General features: G+C 36.8%; 1 protein-coding gene across 5 annotated transcripts in view; it reads left to right on the top strand.

Annotated features, from left to right (window-relative positions):
- Positions 1-20,110, top strand: part of LOC108621949 (beta-1,4-glucuronyltransferase 1) — a 32,811-nt gene extending 12,701 nt beyond the window's left edge. The window contains exons 2-5 of one of the 5 annotated variants that reach the window (XR_001916457.2): positions 3,355-4,343; positions 4,583-4,763; positions 16,577-17,279; positions 17,344-20,110. Coding sequence is in view for 3 of the 5 variants with exons in the window: in XM_018019560.2 (XP_017875049.1) it covers positions 3,355-4,343; positions 4,583-4,763; positions 16,577-16,783 (1,377 nt within the window). In the remaining 2 variants the exon portion in view is untranslated. The other 4 variants (XR_003388758.1, XM_018019560.2, XM_026811102.1 and 1 more) reach the window with 4 other exon arrangements.
- The last annotated feature ends 974 nt before the right edge of the window (positions 20,111-21,084 follow it).

Genomic DNA, 21,084 nt, shown 5'->3' with positions numbered 1-21,084 from the left:
CGAAAATGAAGAGAGAGAGAATTGCGTTTGGGGCTTCGTTAATTAGTTATTAACATTTAAAAATTCGATGTTTTTGCCCCTAAAATTGACAATCCAACTTGCATCGACGGACATTTTAGGCATACACTCAGCTGATCACCGCCGATCGATGCATGTCGATAACCATAAGTAGGACCGTACCTATAAGAAATTTGTGGATTTTCCTCGGGTGCTGGAGATGGGAAATTATTTTAAAGCGATGTATCCTGGCATTCAACATAATCACTCGCTCAATCTGCAAGAGCACATCGAAACTCGCTCTGTGGGATTTTCGGGTCGGATTTTGGAAGGAGGGTGAATGCCTTTTTTTTTCCCCCAAATGAAATATCCACACTAGTATACATGGACCGAAATTATCCCGTCCGTAGTGTCCACATGATACGAAACACACAGTCACAATCCACACTAAACACTAAGCGCAGAATGACTCCGATAAATTCTTAAGCTTTTTAATCCTTTACACGATGCACTTGCCACAGGATAACGGCTAAGAAGTTATTGTTCGGAAGATAACAGAAGAACGCACGGTTCCCGCAGGAGTGTATAGAGACACATAAACACTATTCACGCGACATTCCGCGACATGTAACACGCGACGGTTCCTTCACGACTGCTCTAAGATGATTCCAATTGCATGGCGGGAACCGTGCGTTCTTCTGGGCAAAAACATCGAATTTTTAAATGTTAATAACTAATTAACGAAGCCCCAAACGCAATTCTCTCTCTCTCTCTCTCTCTTCATTTTCGTCTTATTTTTGACCATAGAACACGTCCTTAAAATATTGCCCACTAGTAGGTTTACACCCATGTACCCGGCGAATTGATCTTGTCGATATCCGTTTCATTATCAGACGATTTTCTCGAACACGACAGAAATACGTAATCTACATCTCGCGAAACGAGAATGCTTATTGTACAAGCCCATGCATCATGTTGATGCCTGTCATCAAATATTAATCAATGGTGCATGTTACAATATGTAAAGCTTGATCAATATTACAGTCTGTATATAGTATACATGGACCGAAATTATCCCGTCCGTAGTGTCCACATGATACGAAACACACAGTCACAATCCACACTAAACACTAAGCGCAGAATGACTCCGATAAATTCTTAAGCTTTTTAATCCTTTACACGATGCACTTGCCACAGGATAACGGCTAAGAAGTTATTGTTCGGAAGATAACAGAAGAACGCACGGTTCCCGCAGGAGTGTATAGAGACACATAAACACTATTCACGCGACATTCCGCGACATGTAACACGCGACGGTTCCTTCACGACTGCTCTAAGATGATTCCAATTGCATGGCGGGAACCGTGCGTTCTTCTGGGCAAAAACATCGAATTTTTAAATGTTAATAACTAATTAACGAAGCCCCAAACGCAATTCTCTCTCTCTCTCTCTCTCTTCATTTTCGTCTTATTTTTGACCATAGAACACGTCCTTAAAATATTGCCCACTAGTAGGTTTACACCCATGTACCCGGCGAATTGATCTTGTCGATATCCGTTTCATTATCAGACGATTTTCTCGAACACGACAGAAATACGTAATCTACATCTCGCGAAACGAGAATGCTTATTGTACAAGCCCATGCATCATGTTGATGCCTGTCATCAAATATTAATCAATGGTGCATGTTACAATATGTAAAGCTTGATCAATATTACAGTCTGTATATAATTTGAATGATGATTAACTTGATAGAAATTTTTAACAGTATTTATATTCTCAATTCACTGTTCCATAATTTCTTGATACCTTTATATGTACATATACATATATTCTTAATTGATTTAGAAATTAAAGATGTAATAAACACATGTGTACCCTAAATCAATCACTGAATTAAAAACATTGAAATATATTTCAACATTCCTATAAAATAAATGTGTCTCGTCTGAGAGAATGATATACGTCTAACTTTTGTAAGACTATGTTCGAGGGAACAGAAACAATAAAACAGAACAGTCGCAGTCCACAGGGACTTGGAAGGTTTAATGAAGTTCTACTATGTAAATAGTACCCTTTTCCCTCCATGACAGGACTTCATTAAATATCCTGTCCCGAAGGATTCCACTTTTACTACTGGGAGAAAAATAGTAAGCAATTTAAGCAATTATTTTGTGCAAATTTCATGAATACACCACCGCGCAGCATAAAGCCAATTAAGAAGTAAATAGTTTAACCTACCATGCATTTTCAAAAACTGGCAAAAGCGTTAAAGAAATTGGTGATATTTTTTAGACATTCATAGTTATTTATAATTTTAACACGATTAAGAGAATATGATTTTCTTCATCTTTTTATTGCTACTACTTTATAACTCATCTTCCAAGTAAATGCATGGTGTAAGAATTTACAAATGATTACATGTAATAAATCTTCCTATACTTTCTAATTGACTAATATTATACTTAATTATTGTTATGGTTTATTTGGAGTTTGCAGAGTGGAATCTTCGTAAAAAGTAAAAATGATAATATAGTTAAAGAAAAATAGAATGTGTCGAGTAAATGAACGAACTGAAAGGATTCTTCTATTCCAAAGGGGGGGAACATTTTTATCACTAGGGGCTACATGTAGTATATTAGGCAGTAATAAAGAAGGCCGCTATAATTTCTACATTTCATTGTTGGTATTTTCATTTGTTTAAGTATACATATATCTAGATCTTTAAATTTTAATAAACAACTACATATTTAAATAACACTTTAAATAAAAATAATATTAGAAGAATTTTTACATTATTACTTCGTACAGGAACACAATAGAAAAATAATAATATTAAGTTATAAATAACTAACATAACAATAATACGGACAATAATTTTAAAATTTGATGGAAAATTTAAGTCAGTAGGATATTTGCATTTGTTTCTTGCTTGAAAGTAATTGAATACATTAAAGAATAAATAACATTTGAAACTGTACGAGGATGCCGCACAAGAAACTCACGGAGACCGCACGTTCCCCACCCCTGCTCTATTCTAACGAATTTAACTGATTACGTAAGACTATTCTATATGTATACACATATACGCATGTGTTCATCCTCAGGTATCATACAGGAGTGAGAAACAGGCGGTCCTCGCGCTCTCAATACTGATTATGGATATCAGTGTTCCTTGATTAAACCACCATTGGCACTAAATTACAAATATATCCTTGCATGGAGTTTTCTAATACCGTAATACTTTATCGTATTACCTTAACAATTATGAAATAGTAGAATATTATACTATATCAATTGTTTCAATTAATCATTTTATTAGGTTTAATAAATTATCAAAATTAATTTGATTTACAGTTTGGATGTCGACCATGGAACCTCAGTCTGACCAGCGTGATAGTCCTCGCCCTCTCGAACATGCTATTAACTTTTCTACTGCTCCAATCAGAAACCTGCATCCCAGACGATTCGTCCAGAGATCTCGAACCAAACGCAATAACCGAATGGAATCTGGGCAGCATGATCAAGGAACAGGAGCAGGAGCAACAGCAGCAGCCAGACTGCGTCACACAGGATTATCAGACATTGCCAGCTGACGCGAACGTTTTGAAGCTGAACGTAAAGCTAGGACGATGGGACGCGCGGCGGATGTTCCGCACGTTCGACCACGTGTTGGTTGGCTTGAGTTTCGTCGAGCTGTCCCAAGCGTACAGGGTATGCTTGGCGACGCAGAGCTCCGTAGAAAAGCTGCATTCGCTCGTGCAGGCTGCCCACCATTGGACGGGTCCTATGTCCGTTGCGTTGTATGCAGCCGGCGACGAGGAGTTCGAGGTTCTTCAGAAGTACCTGACGTACCTTAGAAGATGTTACGAACCCATAAGAGAGAGGGTTACGTTCTCTTTGGCGGTGCCCAAACTGCGACAGCCAACTAAGCAGTCAATGGAATTTGAGTTACCTGACATGGTCGACTGTGCCAAACCGGAAGGAACGCTGAATGAAATGATGATGAACGGGATTTCGAGCGAACAAACTAACTGGCGAATACGCAACGTCTATCCTCAGAATCATATGAGGAATCTGGCTAGGAAGAATTGCCAGTCTGATTATGTATTTCTTACTGATGTGGATATCGTGCCGAGTTTTAATCTGACTGGTGCTCTGGACGAGTTTCTTCGAAAGGATACTTGTGACAAATGTGCATACGTGATACCGACGTACGAGCTGGACTCGCGCGTCCGGTTCCCACAGAACAAGACGGAGTTGGTCAGACTTGCTAGGAAGGGATTAGCCAGGCCTTTCCATCAAAAGGTCTTCATACATAATCAGTTCGCTACCAATTTTACCAGGTGAGATTTTATTTTTCTCTCTATTTTAATGTGGATATTTATACTTATGTTATTTATTTTATATTTCGAAAAAATACATTTTATATAGTAATTCCTTCTATCATTTAAGTATTGCAATATGCTTTCGATATTCTGTGAATTCTTTGTATTTTTGCATATTTAGTCTCCCTGTAAATGCATTTGATTTGCATCTCAATTATCAATCATACTTATGTATAAATATTTTTATTTTTGTTTAGGTGGTTGCAGGACACAACCCCAAACCACAAAAATTACGGGAACGTCAGGAGCGGCAAAGTATACGTCAGTCACAACGTGACGAACTTTGAATTCCTTTACGAGCCATTTTACGTGGCAAAGGATATCGTCCCTCCCCACGACGAGAGATTTATGGGCTACGGATACACTAGAAACACTCAGGTAAGTAAACTAAAGTTTTCATGCATTTAGACATGTTTATATCATAAAATAAATGCAGAAAATATAATACTAAAAAATGTGGAAACATTGAGAGTACGATACATATATTAATCGGAAAAAATTTTAGCCAGTTTTATTTTTTAAATTTACATCATAGCAATTTTTATTCGGCATAAAATCCATTCATAAATTTTTATTATTACCAAATACTAGACACAAATATACCAAAATCATGTTTGGAGAATGATCAACGTCAGAAAAATTGTTGAACTGTGCATGATTTTATTGGCGAACGAAAAGTTATTGTTATTTATTCACTTTCATGAAACTCGAGAAGTAAAAACGAGATATATTTTTATTTTTACAAAAACGCAGAATTTATTTCTCTCTCTTTCTCTCTCTCTGTGTTGTCTACACGCACCGCGTGGCGTCGGTATTTTTGCATCGTATCAGAACTACAGTTTCGCGAAAGTTGCCAGTAGGAATATTTACTCGGGTTGCGTGCTGCGAGTTCGCTGTACAAAAATCCAACCTAGCTCAAATAAAATGTTTGGAAGCGTACGTTTCTCACTTGATAGTGGTATAACGCTGCGCACGTCAGACAGTAGTATCTTGCACGGTAAGTCCTCCATCTTCGTTGCTTGTTACGTATAGTCCCATTCATAAATTAACTCGTTTGCATCATACACTGTAGTAAATTTTAGGACAATAGTATATACAGTATTGCATATAATAAATGTTGTAGTGCTTAACACAATATTTGATACAATCTATATGTATAGTATAGTATGTATACACATATAAGCTTCCTGACTGATTCATTCATCAACGCCCAGCCAAAACTATCATACTAGTCTACTGGAAATTTTGACTGCGGTTTCCCACCATGTTGTAGATTGTAGGTGCTCATTAATATAGGATTTTTCAAAATTCTATCCATGAAGGTGGAAATGGGATAAAACGTGTTTCTCTTTGTTTTGTAATATCTCTTTAACCTAATGAAATTTAAAACTGGTTCTGATGTCATTTTACAAGAATATTGAAACTTAATGCCTGATTTTTTCGACATTCGACCTCTGACGATGGAAATGTGTTCTTTATTGTTATGACGTAACTCTATCTGATGAGATATCAAACTGTTTGTGGCGCCAAAATGTTCCTTTATAAAAGTACTACCCCTACCACCGAGGGAATGATTGCTCAAAAGTGGTAGCCTTGTGGTACTTATTGACGCACGGAAAAGTCTGCATTTCTTTATGCCCACTAAAATATATTTTAGCCACTCTTTAATAGTATATACTACACTACAAAGTACAAAGCAATTTCTGTATTTCTCTAATTTCGACTCTTAAAAGATAATGAAAGAGAGTAAAATGTATATTTATGTATATCTTTATTTCTCTTATACAATACGAGATATTGACTTCATTTTTACTTATAAAACCTCCTCATATAAATGATAAAAAATAAATTTCTGGTTTTTTTAAATTTCACCCTTAAGGGGTGAAATGTACGAGTGAACCGTAGGAGTGAAATGTATTTTTACCAACATCATTATTTTTCTTATCGCGCATGAACGTTTTGTGTAGCCAGGGTAAGTCCAGTAAGCAGTTTAATAATCTCAGCACCTACGGGAAGAACTATAAATGTTTGCAGAGTTATTTTAATAATGAGAGAATTCAATCATTTTTCACTAAAACGAAAGTATTGCGAGCGAAGCCGCGGCAGGGAATGCTAGTATTCCATATAATAATTGGTACAATAATTCTCGACAATTTCTTAGTTCTTGTTTTAACACGCGTATTTTCGTCACCGGCAACAGCTATAATATAACCCAGCCAATTGTGAAAAAGCAGGGAGATGCGTGCAGACACGCGTAACGCGTCGTAACCCGTTCACCCAGAATGACGGTAGTGATGCTCACTCCGAACGGTGCCGTTCGAAGCTCTCGTTGCTGGAAATAACGAAATTCCATCGCGCGGCGCGAAATCCGGGCGCGGCGTACCTCGTCGTGTTCGTAAAACGAAGTATGCCGCAGCGACGGCAATAAAACGGGTGTAAATCTACATGGCCGCGTAGTGCTGTAGTAACACCGCCGCGAACGTAAGCCGGTGTGTACGGCTGCGACCGTAACATCCTTTCCGCATCGGGAAACACACTGTTCTTCAAAAGTTTTAACCTGTACTCCTCTTTGATAAGATATATTGCATTGTATTACGTACGTATTTTGTTGTAACATTTTCTTTGATGCTTTTGGGTACACGAATGTGATAATAAGCTGCCAAGTAATTTTCATATCATGTGTGTAAGTTTTATTATTCTTTTCAATTCATCTAGGTACACAAAAATGTGAACATATTTATGATAAATTAGATATTTTAACTAAACGTTAGGTTTTCTTTCAAACGTTAGTTTCCTTTATTCTCGATTAAAACGACTGAATGTACGAGAAACATAAACACTGTATATGTTACACAAAAATATGGAAACGTGAATATTTATTATAATTCTTACATGATGGATATGAAAATTTGTATACCATATATATTTTCCATAAAAATTAGTTTAGTGATTAGACGTAAAAGAGAAAACTTTTGGGTGGAGATGTACGTAGCCTGTACATTGGTATTCGCGTCTTCCCTGCGGTTCGTTCACACAACATCCACTCCCCACGGAGGAATGAGAATGGATATCCTTCGCTTTTCCTACCCTCTTGTATTTCGCTGTATTCGAGGCACCATATCCTCGTCCTCGTCGCGGCCTCCCGATCCAATACAATCCTGTCGCGCCATTCTTTTGTCGAGCAACCGGTTTTTCTCGACCTTCGTGCTCTCCCGCCCCTGTTTGCCCCGTTTTGTCCCTCCCCTCGCCGAGAGTCGCGCACGCATCGCACGCGTCACCCTACCTCGTTTCATCGCATTCGCGTTGATGGCGTTGTTTTGCCCGCGGCTACGAGACCCAGCGCACCAAGACAAATTCAAAATGACTTTCATAAGCCTTTAGCGTTCAATGGCCTGATAAAGGCGAATTGACAAGGTCTAATTCGGTTGGTCCAATGAAATTGATTGCAGGCCGAGGTCGTTTCAAACTGCGAACTCATTTTAAATCGCAGGCTTCATTATTCTTACCTCTTTAACGGCTTCGATTGGCTCGGTTACATAATAGGCTTTCCAGCGAAGTCGTTTCAATACATTAGTTGTTCACCGGACGGCATTAATCTTGCAATATTGCATGGGTACTATTGTAATCGTTTATGGGAAACCTTTATTAAACACAATAGGCTTCTTGTTAAATGCGTGGTACGCCAATAATTACGAGCCGGAACAATGCGTTGGTAATTCACCAAAGACTTTTATTAAACTTCAATTTTTATGAGCATGTTCGACCAGACTCGGTTTTTCCATTTAAAAAGCTAATTATGATGCATTGATACTAGGTTGTATTGAACGGTTAAGAACAAATAAATACGGAATGTTTTATCACATTCTCAAGAAGAAATTGTGTATCTGATAGTAGATGAACATAATAGGTATAATTAATAATATTAATTAGATGTGTCGTACGTCCAACCATATTGTATGACAAATTTTTCATACGCTATACTACTGTACGATTGCGATATTATTTCAACAGTCACTGAATCCTTCTCTTGTAACAAAATTTGAAAAACTTTTACGAATTAACAAATTATAAATAAAACGGAAAATTTATTTTATTGATGGCGAGTATAGTTCCTACACTTCCCTTTGTTTTTTACCATTAGCTTTAACGAGAAGTCTTTGTGAACATGATTTTGAAAGTTTCCCACGATTCGAAAAACCGATAAAATCTGTCAATACTTATTTTGGTAAATCCGCTTCGAGCCTATAGTGGAGTTTTATACATATACTCGTTCTCTGAACACGTTACCTGCCAGACCGTAAAATCAAGTTAATACGAATTTGTCCGTTCCCGATGCATGTTCATGAAGTATCGCGCCGCAACCAATCGTAATCGTCTTGGCCTAAACCATTTGCACGTATGAGTTCGTCCAGTTCGATGTTCTGTTAAATCATCCTTTAGTTCTACATATATATGTATTTCATAATTTCAATACTTTTTGAATAACGTCTCAAGCACCAGATTTCATTGAGAAATTTACCGATTTAAGATATCCTTAAATGTCGCGAACTGTTCGAAAGGTACGCGAAAATTGCTCGATGCCGTATTTATTAACCATCTTATCGATAAACGATTTATACTCTTTTATTTCATCTTACTTAATAGACTTTTTATTACTCAGTTAGCAAAATTTTTCCGACCATTATACAAACGAACTATCTTAAAAGGAGAATGTAATTTCCTGCTTTTTGTGAGACGTTTATTATCAGTATGAATAATTTTCTAAACATATAGATGTATACAACAATGATGCAAATGCATTCATTTCCAAAACTGTATCTCAAAACAAATAGAGCACATTTCCTATACTCTTTGCAGGAATATACAAAAGGTATCCGGTTTGAAAGGGTAAACTTTTAATAGAGACCGTTAATCTTATAGACAAAATTTGGTTGGTTGGAAAAAGTGGAACCGGATAGAGAAACGGGGCATGGAAATAACTTCGTGCTTCGTTCGTTTTCAATGAATCGCGCCATTCAACCTGGGCCTGCCCTATTTCCTGATTGACGGCTCGCGCCGAGGTAATCGCTCAATCGACGAGTGCAGGAGCGAGCCAGGTGAGCTGCTACCTATCTTCCTTCGTTCTTTGATTTCAAGCCACCTGCCGTGCCGTGCCGTGCGGCATGCGATCGTCCTTTCACGGGATCCAGCTCTGCACGTCGTCCGAATCAATTTCGTGCTCGATCGAAAGTCAATCTTCGAAATGAACGTCGAAGGGTCAATATTGAAACGAGTCGCTACGAAATTCATGGAGACTCTTGTTTTCGATGGATAATATTTTCAGAGATCGAGGAATTGTTTTCTTGCACGTTGCTATGGATATACAGGTTGTTCAAATGAAAACTTGACGTTTAATTATCTCGTGAGTGACACATCGTAAAAAAAAACGATTTGAACAAAAGTTTTACGTTTTCAAGGGGGAAACAAAACTAAACCACTTGCTTTTTATTTTTAGCCGTTTCATAGCAAATTTATAGGTCGACTTAATTTTTTTAAGCTGAAATTATACTTTTTCATTACAGATTCTTATTGTACGGAAAGGAGTAAAGAACTTTGACGGGAAACGTATATTTTGGTTAGATTTCATTGCACGTATATGAGGTCAGTTATACTAAAAATACGGATGTAATTATTGCTATCTGTGGAATAAGTAGAAAATTGACAAGTCTATGTATATCCCAACGTGTCCCGAGTTAATATAATCGGCCAATTGTATTTTCTCAATATCATGTTCCAATTACTTTGTTCCATCCAAAATAGTACCTGACGTTATAATATACATTTGCAGGATCAAATTTAGTACTTAAATACTGCAACTTTTTTTAGCAACAGTATATAGATTTTACATTCATCTGTCTATATTTACCTATAATATAATGTCCTCTCAATACATCCTCTTCCAATTACTTCATTCAATCGCGGTTTAGCATGACGAGCAGCCATTTAAGCGATCGTCCCGTAGATTTCTATCGCTTTAAAAGAGTTTACCTACAGAAATCTCCGTGTTAAAATCACGCGCTTGGGATTCTCACCCATCAAAATGGAAAAGCTTCGCCGACCCGAGTCGTTTTATCCATCGACACACCTTCCGGCTCGACGATGTCGGCGTTTAATGTAAGATAAGTGAAGACACGTTGCGCCGTAACGTAACGGAGTAGCGGTCTTACTCATCTGGGATTTATACCGACGTGCGATCGCATAAAACTCAATTATCAGACTCGTTCCGGCGTGGTTTCACTTCGCAGTTCAACGGCGTGCAGCAGCGTCGGAAAAATTATGCGACCGCTGTTTACCTGACGCCGCGAATGCGTCGTCACGTATAGCCCTAATGCGTGATCCTTGCGCCGTATATTTATCAGAGAATTTCGAGGTGGCTATTTTGGAAAAGGGAAGTCCCTTAGAAGTTTTGATTTGGATCAGCGAAATGGAATTGTGTTTGGATTAGGTTTTTAACATCGACAATTTATTCAGCTGGATTTACTTCGCGCGAATTGGTCTGTTGATCCTTTCCTGAAACTAGGTTATGATATATTTTCCACTGAAATAACATCTACGTTGTGTAATGAAACGTTGTTATATACCAAAATTGTTTTTATACAACAGAAGATGTTAAGAATTTTCATTTGCTAAGAACTTAGAAATAAGTGCCGGTCTCTTTTTTATTAGCATTTCACCCCGAAATGATGTATCTGTTCTACTTATTTTATTTATTAACTATTGTAAATCGGAACTTTTGATACGTACAAAGTCAAAACTTCCATCACCTCGATATTCGCAAGAAGATTACTGTAGCTATAGAATGTTCGCTTAGGTCTATCTCCGTTTATAATAAAATTAAATAAGATAGAATTACATACTGAACGCTTTATGTCATTTTACATGTTTATGTCATGTTACATAAAGAGAGAGCGTTTGTTTGTATGTTAGTAATCATCTGGAAAACGATTCAAATATTTACAACAAATCGTGGATAGCAGCTTTCTTATCGTATATTCCGGAGTGTCACAAGATATATTTATTTTATTTGAAAAGACCTAATTTTCCCCAAAATCGTTGATTTTTACGAAGACCGCTATTTTTCGGGAACGGTACGTGATAGAAGATTTCTGCTTGGAGATTCGTTTTTGGCATGAGAAACTCTGTAAGAGTCACGTAGTGGATATTGCAAGAAAATGTTGTGTAAAATTAATGCTGGCGAAGCCGCGACGGGGCATCTTAGTCATGAATAATGAGATGCAAAATGTTTCGTGAATCTGTTGCAGTAACACATAATCTGCTATACGTATGTATGTATGACAGAAAAAAATGTTATATTACATTATGCTATGTAACATTCTGCTTCTTACATTTCCAACAAGTTATTTTTTTTTATATTATACAACTCTTTCATTAAATTGTATAACCTTGCTGTGGAACATATTTTGTTATACCAACATTGGTTTATCATATTTCTATGGTTTTTCATAATTTCTGATGATAGGCTGAGATACATTATTTGGATATAGAAAGATTTTTAAAACATCATTTTTTATGAAATCCTGCTACTGTTTTTGATGTGAAGTGTCTCACTGTTTGCAGAGATCGTTAGTTTTTATCTAAACGGCGTCGTAAACCCGACAGATCCGTAATCGTCTAAATGAGGATAATGTCTTTATCCCCTCGTTAAATTTAATCACCCAAAATTCGAGGAACACACAGGGATCGAATAAACTGCGCCGGGCGGTAACGCGGCGTGTCATGATCGTAATGGTCCGCGGTGGCGATGGTAACCTCCGCCGCGCCGATGCCGAACCGTGAAATTAACCCGAACAACGTTCCCCCAAGGTATATGCGCCGAGCGCCGTGCGAAACAATTCCTGCGTCTCCCTTTACAATTCTTGTTAGTAATTGGCAAACCGCTAGTGAGAACACTGTAAATACATGTCAGTTTGTTTGCACGCACATATACATATCCACACTGTTCAATTATGATGTAAACTTCATTGAGTATACATAACTTGATAGAAATCGAATATGAACTTTACTGAGCATTTTACACAGCAGAATTTTCAATTACACATTGGACCATTGCTCTCAAGCCCCTACCCCATAAATGTTTAAAACCTGCAATAATAATACAAATAGATATGATATACACGTAATGTGATTTATTGCATGCTTACTATACTATTCATCTAATACCATGATTTACTGTACGAAATTCCTTTAATTAAAGTCTATGATGATTACTTAATTCTTGCTATTTGACAGGCACTCCTTTGTTCTACTTTGTAAATGTCGAATTTCGCTGCGAAATTCCATTTATCATCCACCGCGTTTCATGTAATAAATTCTTAATTCTTGGAAGCAAGGACGCAACAACGAGGGAAATTTCCTTCCTTTCGTTATTCCATCCTTTCTCCTCCGAAATAATAATTCGACGGCGTTTCGCTTGATAATCTTCCTTCGTAATACACACACATTTGTAACTATGCTACGTGCATACACCCCAGGTTGATGCACGAAGGTAAAGGTTAGTTGAACCACGCTGGATCCAGTTCCCCGTTCAATGAGGAACAAGGAGCACCGATTAGACGAAGTACGATCTGCGTATAACAGAAATTTTGTACATTTAAATTTATATAATGGCTCGATATAAACTCACGCGGCAGGGTTAAATTCCACGCATAATTCCGTTTGCTTTTGAAGAGTTTCAGCGGTTACTGTAACTACAATTTTGGGTATTCAAAGCTTTGTTAGCCGCGTTGCAGAATGGAAACGAAATACTTGTCTGTTTGTAGTAAGAAATAACAGTCCTGCTGGGAATTTTGGTTATTAAAAGTTTCACATACATTTCAGGTTCGGTTGGTTTATTCTCTAATTTAAATTCTTATTGAGTCTAATTTTTGGTAAATATTAAAGATGTCCAAATCGATGTTGAAAGGTTTGTCACGAAGAGAATAGTCATGTCTAGGATCAAAAACAGAATATCGTCGAAAAGTTTTCTGTCTTGTGTACATCGCGGATGATTATTTCAGAATTTCAGACGGTGGCTCAAACAGGATTCGTCAACCAAAGCAAAGCGTCCGAGCCAGTAATTAGGAAGATACGTCGAGTTGACTCGTTATGTTGTTTAATGTAATCTGTGTACTCGTGCAAACTCTCCCTCCCTCGGTGTTCCGCGCGGGTGTTTCGCGCTGCGAGAGCTACGTACGAATACTTTATACCTCGGCCGCAAGAATGTGACCCCCGGGAGAAGGGGAACTGTAGTAAAGGGAATTAATTCCCGGCCGTTGACTAATTAAGACGAATAGTTGTGTAACATGCATTACGAAAGCAATTCGCTTTTACTAATCAACGAGGCGAGTGCCTTCGTATCGAGAGTGACGTTTGAGTGTAATTCATCATGACCATTGTTACCCGAAATAATGTTTCAACTCTCATATGGTACACTCCTATTCATCTCCGCCTAATCTGGTTTCACTAATTAATGTCCTTGTCAATTTTCATTATCCCTTCCTGTCAAATCGATACTCTTATTTCATTATCTTCCTATCGTACTTTTTTATACATGGGACGTATTTGTATTATTACTCAGCAACTCTTAATACGAATATGCACATTTAAAAAATGATAAACGAAGTATTGTATTGTTAATTATTATATAATACTTTGAGGTTGGAGATGTATCATTTAACTAACAATTTTTCTTGAGAGTAATACAAATATTACACATTACATTTTTTACTGTTTTCCATCATTTTATACTTTATAGGAATGAAGTGGTGAAACGTTGATTGAGTTTCTGTCCTTAACTGAACTATGATTAAACACAATACTCGTTCAGGAAACTGTGATACTCTGTCATCCCTTGCCGCTCTCGTATCTGTGTACAATTATTCACTGGTCGTCCTCGAGACAGTGAACCGAAGATTACACATCGTCTATCAACTCCTTTGGATGTTGCCGGAGGTCTCATTGCCGCGTTTCCGTTCTCCACCGATGCTAAGTTCCTCTACATTAATTCTAACTACGTGTCATCTGAAGCCTAACGAATTTCTCAATCCCCGCTTTGTTGAACCCATAATTATTTTATGAATTCTTGCTTGGTAGCATTATATAAAGGTCTAGTAATCTAATACACATATTTTTATACAGTAATACTGATTAGCATTTTGTTATAAAAGTATTCATCTCTGTGTCTAGAAAGATTATAATATTCTGACTAATTTACTTATCAACGCTCAACGAAAACTATCATATGAATGGTGCACGTAAGAGGAAATATTTTTAAATTCCGTCCCTGAGAGTGGAAATGGGGTAAAATATCTCTTTACGAATATCTTTATTTCTCTTGCACAACGTGCAATATCGACTCATTTAAATTGTTCGTTTGATGTTATTCATACAAAGTATTAAGAATACAAATTTTTTGATTTCTCGAAATTCCACCCTCAAGGGGGTGAAATGAAGTTAAACGTAATTTTACGAATTTCGATACTCTATCTCGCTCGCAGTTTTATACATATAACTTGCTTCAGAGTGAGTTTAGCAAGTAGCTTAACAATCTTAGCATTTACAGGAAGCACTTACTAATGTCGTTTACAAAGAGGTACTTCTGATATTCTTAAATTTCATGACTCCGCTGAATAATTTAACATTGTTTGAATTATAGACTGATTTAAAAGTTGTTGACGATGCATCCTGCTTGCTTGTAATTAATATCTCTGGAACGATAATACTGAAGCAATTACGAACTGAGACGTCGAAACACGAACTACAGTTGTAGTAATCTCCGCTTTGGTAATCACAACCTGTCCGCCGGGGTTTGCGTGCGGCTGTCACGTATGACTTGCTATTGTTACGTATGATTATTCGCGAAGACGCATCTAGATTGGAGAACAACACAAGACCGGATCCCGTCTGTTAGATCTGTCCGACCTGTCTCAGCCGGCGGCGCGTCGCGGTGCGAAGACGAGATTGTCAGTCGGCGTTCTCTTCCGCCTTTGCTATGCCCGCTATTGCGTTGCAATGTGTCGGAAGCAGGGTGTTTCCTGTGGAAATATCACTAGTCGCAGCCTGATACCTACTGGCACAATCCTCGAAACTTACGTCACGGCTTGTTATCATTAGACTGGGTTTTTATGCAAAATAAAACATTTATGGTAGTTAATTGAAGAAATGCACTTTCGATAGGTATTCTTTTTATCATGTGAGCATTACAATATGCATTCACTTTTGATATTTTGTATATTTTTATAGATTATGCAACCTATCTACATATAGTTTGCACATTCAGTTATTTTGATAAATATACAAATTTCGTAGTCTGGTTATCAGAGAAGAAAAGCAATACTTAAACAGCTGCTAGACCAATTTTACCAAGTTTTATCGTGTGAATTGCAATTCTTGTGAAGAAACAGAATATGCAGCTGTTTTCGTTATCAATGATCTTTTAGTAAGGTTTACTCTTAGAATTTACGTTGCATGTATCTACACCTACGTTTATGATTCCTAAAACATTTCGGAGCATTCATTAAAAATAAGTCACATTATGTTGTATCAAATATCATAAAATGAATTCTGACTTGTTGAAATGCCAGAATGAATTTTAAGCCAACCATATACCTCTTAATAAAATCGTCAAATAATGAATTATTTCAAATCATTATTTGTATTGTACACATATGTCTGTATACATATAGTGACGTACATATTTTTATTTATAAGTCATCATTGAAATTTATTAGTTGAAGCTTTGGATAATGCAATTGAGAAAATGAAAAACGTAAATTGGAGTTTCGATCCGGTAAGCCAGGTTTCGTTTTCTTTTCTCACGTTGATACGCGTTCTCATGGAATATGTTTCAATACATATTTTTATGCGGAATATATTGCTGTCATTTTATCTCCAAACGTATAGTGCAACAAATTTCAGTTTCACAAGCTTTGAGCAGGATGCTTCGATATTTGCATATTCTAACTGAAGAAACAAAATTTCATCTAATTTTTTGTGATTCATTTATTTTCAAATATTTGTTTAAATATACTAAGGATTAATGCTATTCTAGAATCCAGAAAAATATCCTATTCTTGACTATTTTTTTTATGGGAATATAGTGAATGTAATCCTTATTATTTGATTTAAATAGATGGTTTCAATTTCTTGCGCAGGTATACGAGATGTATGTGGCCGGATACCAATTCAAAGTTCTATCCCCGGTGTTTACCGTTCACTGGGGTCTGCAGACGAGGAAAACCAGGCCAGCATGGCGCGAGCGACAGAACAGTGCCAACAGGAAGCACTTCGAGACGTTCAAGAAGGAAGTATTCGCTCGTTACATGCGTGACCCGTTGAAGATGATAAAGAACCCCAACTGACGAAAGGTTCACCGGAGACGATTTCGTTGGTCACACACGATATCCTAAGCACCGTCCTTTTTTATTCTACGAGACAATGCCGTCGCATTTAATTGAACAGTTCATAACAAAAATGATCATTGTCAAAAGACAGGAGATTGTGCATGTCACAACTTGCGAATTTAATTAATTACCAACTTTCAGTAGTATAATTCATAAGAATTATGTGACGTGATGAATATTTTGATAAAGATTTAAAATTGAGCGAAAGTTATTTATGTTAAAACGCTCGATGGTGTATTTGGTAAAAAGATATTGACAGGTATCATTCTTGTTATGAATTCAATTGTTCTACTTGTCTTAACTGGGTCGTGACACGTTTCATTTTTAAGCAGAATTTAAAGTTTCAATGTATTGCAATTTGATAGAATCTATTAACCTATTTTTCACCGTAACCGGATTGTTTTCTAGCATATTTTTAACTCCACGATACCGTGGATCTCGAATGATTATTTTGGTAAGTAAAAATTCTTGAAGATGAACGATTTCAATCATCCGGTGCCTCGCAATAATTGTTCCAGCCAGCAGAAATTGATCCATCCATTATACGGTGGATTCTCCTCAGTTTTGCGCGAAACTTGAAAAATGAAGGGTTCCGCCCGTTTGAGGATCGTCGCAAAATAATGGGTTTGCTTAACTCACCGACTAATGGCCGTTATTCAACGCAACTTTATTTCCTTCCTCCGCGGAATTTCTCTCGCGAGTTGGCGCGTCGTTGCTTCGATAACTCAGTATAACATCTCATGATCATTATCGACAAAATAATTTATTACGTGCAGCACGGAGACCGGTCTGTGTGACACGCTACAGATTTTTGGTATTAGCGAATCGGGCGTATATTTATAAATGTCTAAATAACACGCCGGCTATCAAGCACGGAAAGATTTGTTTGGATTATTCTCATGTGTATGTGTCGTCAATAAGTAAATTTGAACCTAAAGCATCTACGATGCATCTATGATTTGAATAATGGAAATACTGTGAATTCGAGTTGATCTACAGTGTTTTACAAGTTCGTGGAGAACCGAAGATGGTTAACCGTGAAGACTTCGATATGTTCGTATGGTATTTCACGTATTACATCGAGCTGGAACATCTGTCTTGTATAGTATAACCGATACTGAAGTTTATAGCCTGGTCTCACGCGTTTTCCCACTCGATACTTTCCACCGACCAATCTGGTAATATTTCCTGTAGCGCGGAGGGTGGATCATTTCGGGACCTCACGCTGTCTTGAGGTGAAACGCTGTCATGGTGTACATATCAAACATTGAATCGACTACTTGTTGTCAACTCCTAATCCCAGTGCACGTCGTAGATACGAGCTATTCGGACCAAAATTCAAAGCATTTTCGATTTTTATATTCTTTTGATCGATTTCTTGTTATGCTAAAAAAAAATGAGTAACGATTCAAGGCCTATTTTGAGTACAATAATATATGCGAACAGTATTTTAATTTAATTTATGCAGACTTTAATAAGATCAGAACTTTAATTTTTGCTAAATGTGTGTGTTATAAGATTACTTAATATTAATTACGTTACTTGAGACATTTAATTGCTGCGTTGAATAAAATCACTAAACCACGTAAAGGAAATACATTTTGTAACTTTTACCGATAGGAAAACTTTTAAATGTATTGTGACAAAGTAAACAATCCGATTTGTGCTATATTTCAATTATTGTTTGTACACCAGTGTATTAATCACAACTAAACTGTGGATTTGTATGCAAAATAAAACATTTTTAATGTCAATTTAAAAAATGCAGTTTAGATAGGAGTGTTTTTCATCCTTTAAAAACAACAATATGCATTTCATTTCTTCTTACATTTTTTAATGTTTTAATAAACACAATTTTGCTCTAAATGCATGAAATCCGCAGTCTAATCATAATCTAAAAAGCAAGTGAAAACAACGTAGACACAGAAGTCGACTCTGTTCGAACAACGTAAGCGATAAAAACAAACAGGTAAGAAAGGAACGAGAAAAGAGGAGAAAAGAGGAGATGCAGAGCAATCAAGTAATCGTGATCAGTTCGATGGTGGTGTAGATACTTGTCTGTGATGCTTCCGGTTCATCGATTCCCACTAAACGAAACTAAGTCCGTTTGCTGGTTCTACTCACGAATTCCCAAAGTCATCAGTGGAGCACGCCGTCATGCGGGATCGCGGAATAAATATCCGTCGGTGAGTTTCGCGGCACGTACGAGCGCAGAGAAACGAGGTCGGGAAGCTTCCGTGCCTCGTTAGTTGTCCCCGATTTAAGATGACCGACGTTTAATCCCATTCGTGACCAATTAAATTGCAGAAACAGAAATCGTGTTCGTGTTTTGTTTCACTTTCATTCTCGGTCTATAGACACTCGCTTAATTAAGAACGATGTTTCATTTTAAGCTGCGTCTATACTATGTAACAAAACATGTAATGTAGCAAAGTTATGTATTTGTATATAGTGTAGACGCAACTGTAGACTGTGATCAATGAAATGGACAAGTGCATTCCTGAGCGCCGTTTATTTGCATTTATTTTTGTATATCACTGTGAGAGACTCTCGGCATGAATTGAAATAATTGTAAATATTGAAAAGCGTTTTCATTGCTCCACATTTCAGACTAATTAATTTTCACTCAAAATGAGTTTATACATATGTGTATGTGGATACATGATTCTGCGGTGAATTATTCCAGTTTGATTTAATTACTATTCTTCGCTCTCTGCGTCTTGCGTAGACGATTAAAAATGAAATTGCTTGGATAGCCCGAGTGCCGGCTAATGGAACTTGCGGACTTGCGATCTCATTTTTTAATTAACGCAGCCACGATGCAATGGTAGCTGCTACCTTTCGAGTTTCGTCGAACGTGCATGCTTGATCAAAAAGAATACATACATGTAAATTCGAGAGAAATCGAGGCTGGCATTCGTATAACAGGAAAAATCCTTTCACCCTCTCTCAGTAATACTGCCACCATTTATTATGTTACTGTGTTATCGAATTATCATTTATCCCGCGAGGCGAAAGAAGAACGTACAGAGAGAAACTGAGTCTCGAATGAAGGACTATTCGCATCGACGCTATTTTAAATATCGATCCTATTCCCCTGCTGTCACGTTCTAACGGCAATAACCGATTGCTCAACAATAAACTGTTCTGCTTGTAAACCGACTGTGCGGCTTCGCGGCACAGAGTTACTGTGTATTAGAATGTTTTTATACGTGTACAAGCGATTGTAACACGGCGGCGTTACTGTTAAACGATGAGACACAATAAATCAATACGATAAGCCAATATTTTTACTTTTCTATCAATCCATCAAAAATTTTAAATCGTATGTATGTACATACGTGACATCACACTTACGCTGGAATCGTTCCGTTCTCAATCTAACAATTTTAGATAATATTTATTTTATAGTTAGTTGCTCATAGTTAATATTTATTTTATTGTGAGTTGCTCTATTGTGTTACAAGTTTACTTTGATTTCATGATTTTCTAGATTTTATCGAGTATAGGGACTAGGCAACTCAGGTTTATTTGGATTCATCTTTACTAATATAATTAAAAAGAAAACCTGACGATTTACATTGATTTCATCACTTTCCCGAGCTGGTTTTTACAGGAATGGATATTATTATTTTATAGGATAAAATTATTGTCATGAAATATTCAAACTTGCCCAGTTTTTTACCTTTCCATGAAAAGATATGGTTCACAGAGAATTTTAGGAAAATAAAATCTGTTCTTATTGTATAGTATTTTACACGTTATATTTTCTCTTATATAGCATTTTTTTTTTATGATAAGTATATAAATACCTTCGTATAAAACAATTTCTAGAAACTGGGTAAGAGTTCTGTATATTGATTTTGAGGCAAGGGTTTTCAAACCGAGTGGTATATAAACTTTCCAAAGAATGCGTTTTATTAGGTTTTTTCCTTCGCCCCTTCCTTCTTACAGTGGTATTTCACGAGAGAGCTCGCTCATTGAAACGCGAGGAATGTCTGCGGTTATCGACAGAGTATCACATTCATTCTTTATATTGTACAATATAGTAGCAAACGTGCACGCAACTTCCTGTTATCGTACGCAAATTCGCGGGCTGGCAAGCATATATTAATTTCAGGTAAAAGATCAATGTTTTACTGTATAAAACAATCTATTTTTATCCCCAAAGGATGTGTTTATATAGTTCACAGTTTTTAATTGAATTTCAATTGCAACTTCTATTTAATTTAATGAAAATGACTGATGTGTACATTATC

The sequence above is a fragment of the Ceratina calcarata genome, unplaced genomic scaffold (assembly GCF_001652005.2).
Source record: "Ceratina calcarata isolate Rehan_Ccalc_2016 unplaced genomic scaffold, ASM165200v1 scaffold189, whole genome shotgun sequence".
Classification (NCBI taxonomy): Eukaryota; Metazoa; Arthropoda; class Insecta; order Hymenoptera; family Apidae; genus Ceratina; species Ceratina calcarata.
Note: the sequence above shows the minus strand (reverse complement) of the source record. Positions and strands in the feature narration are given on the sequence as shown.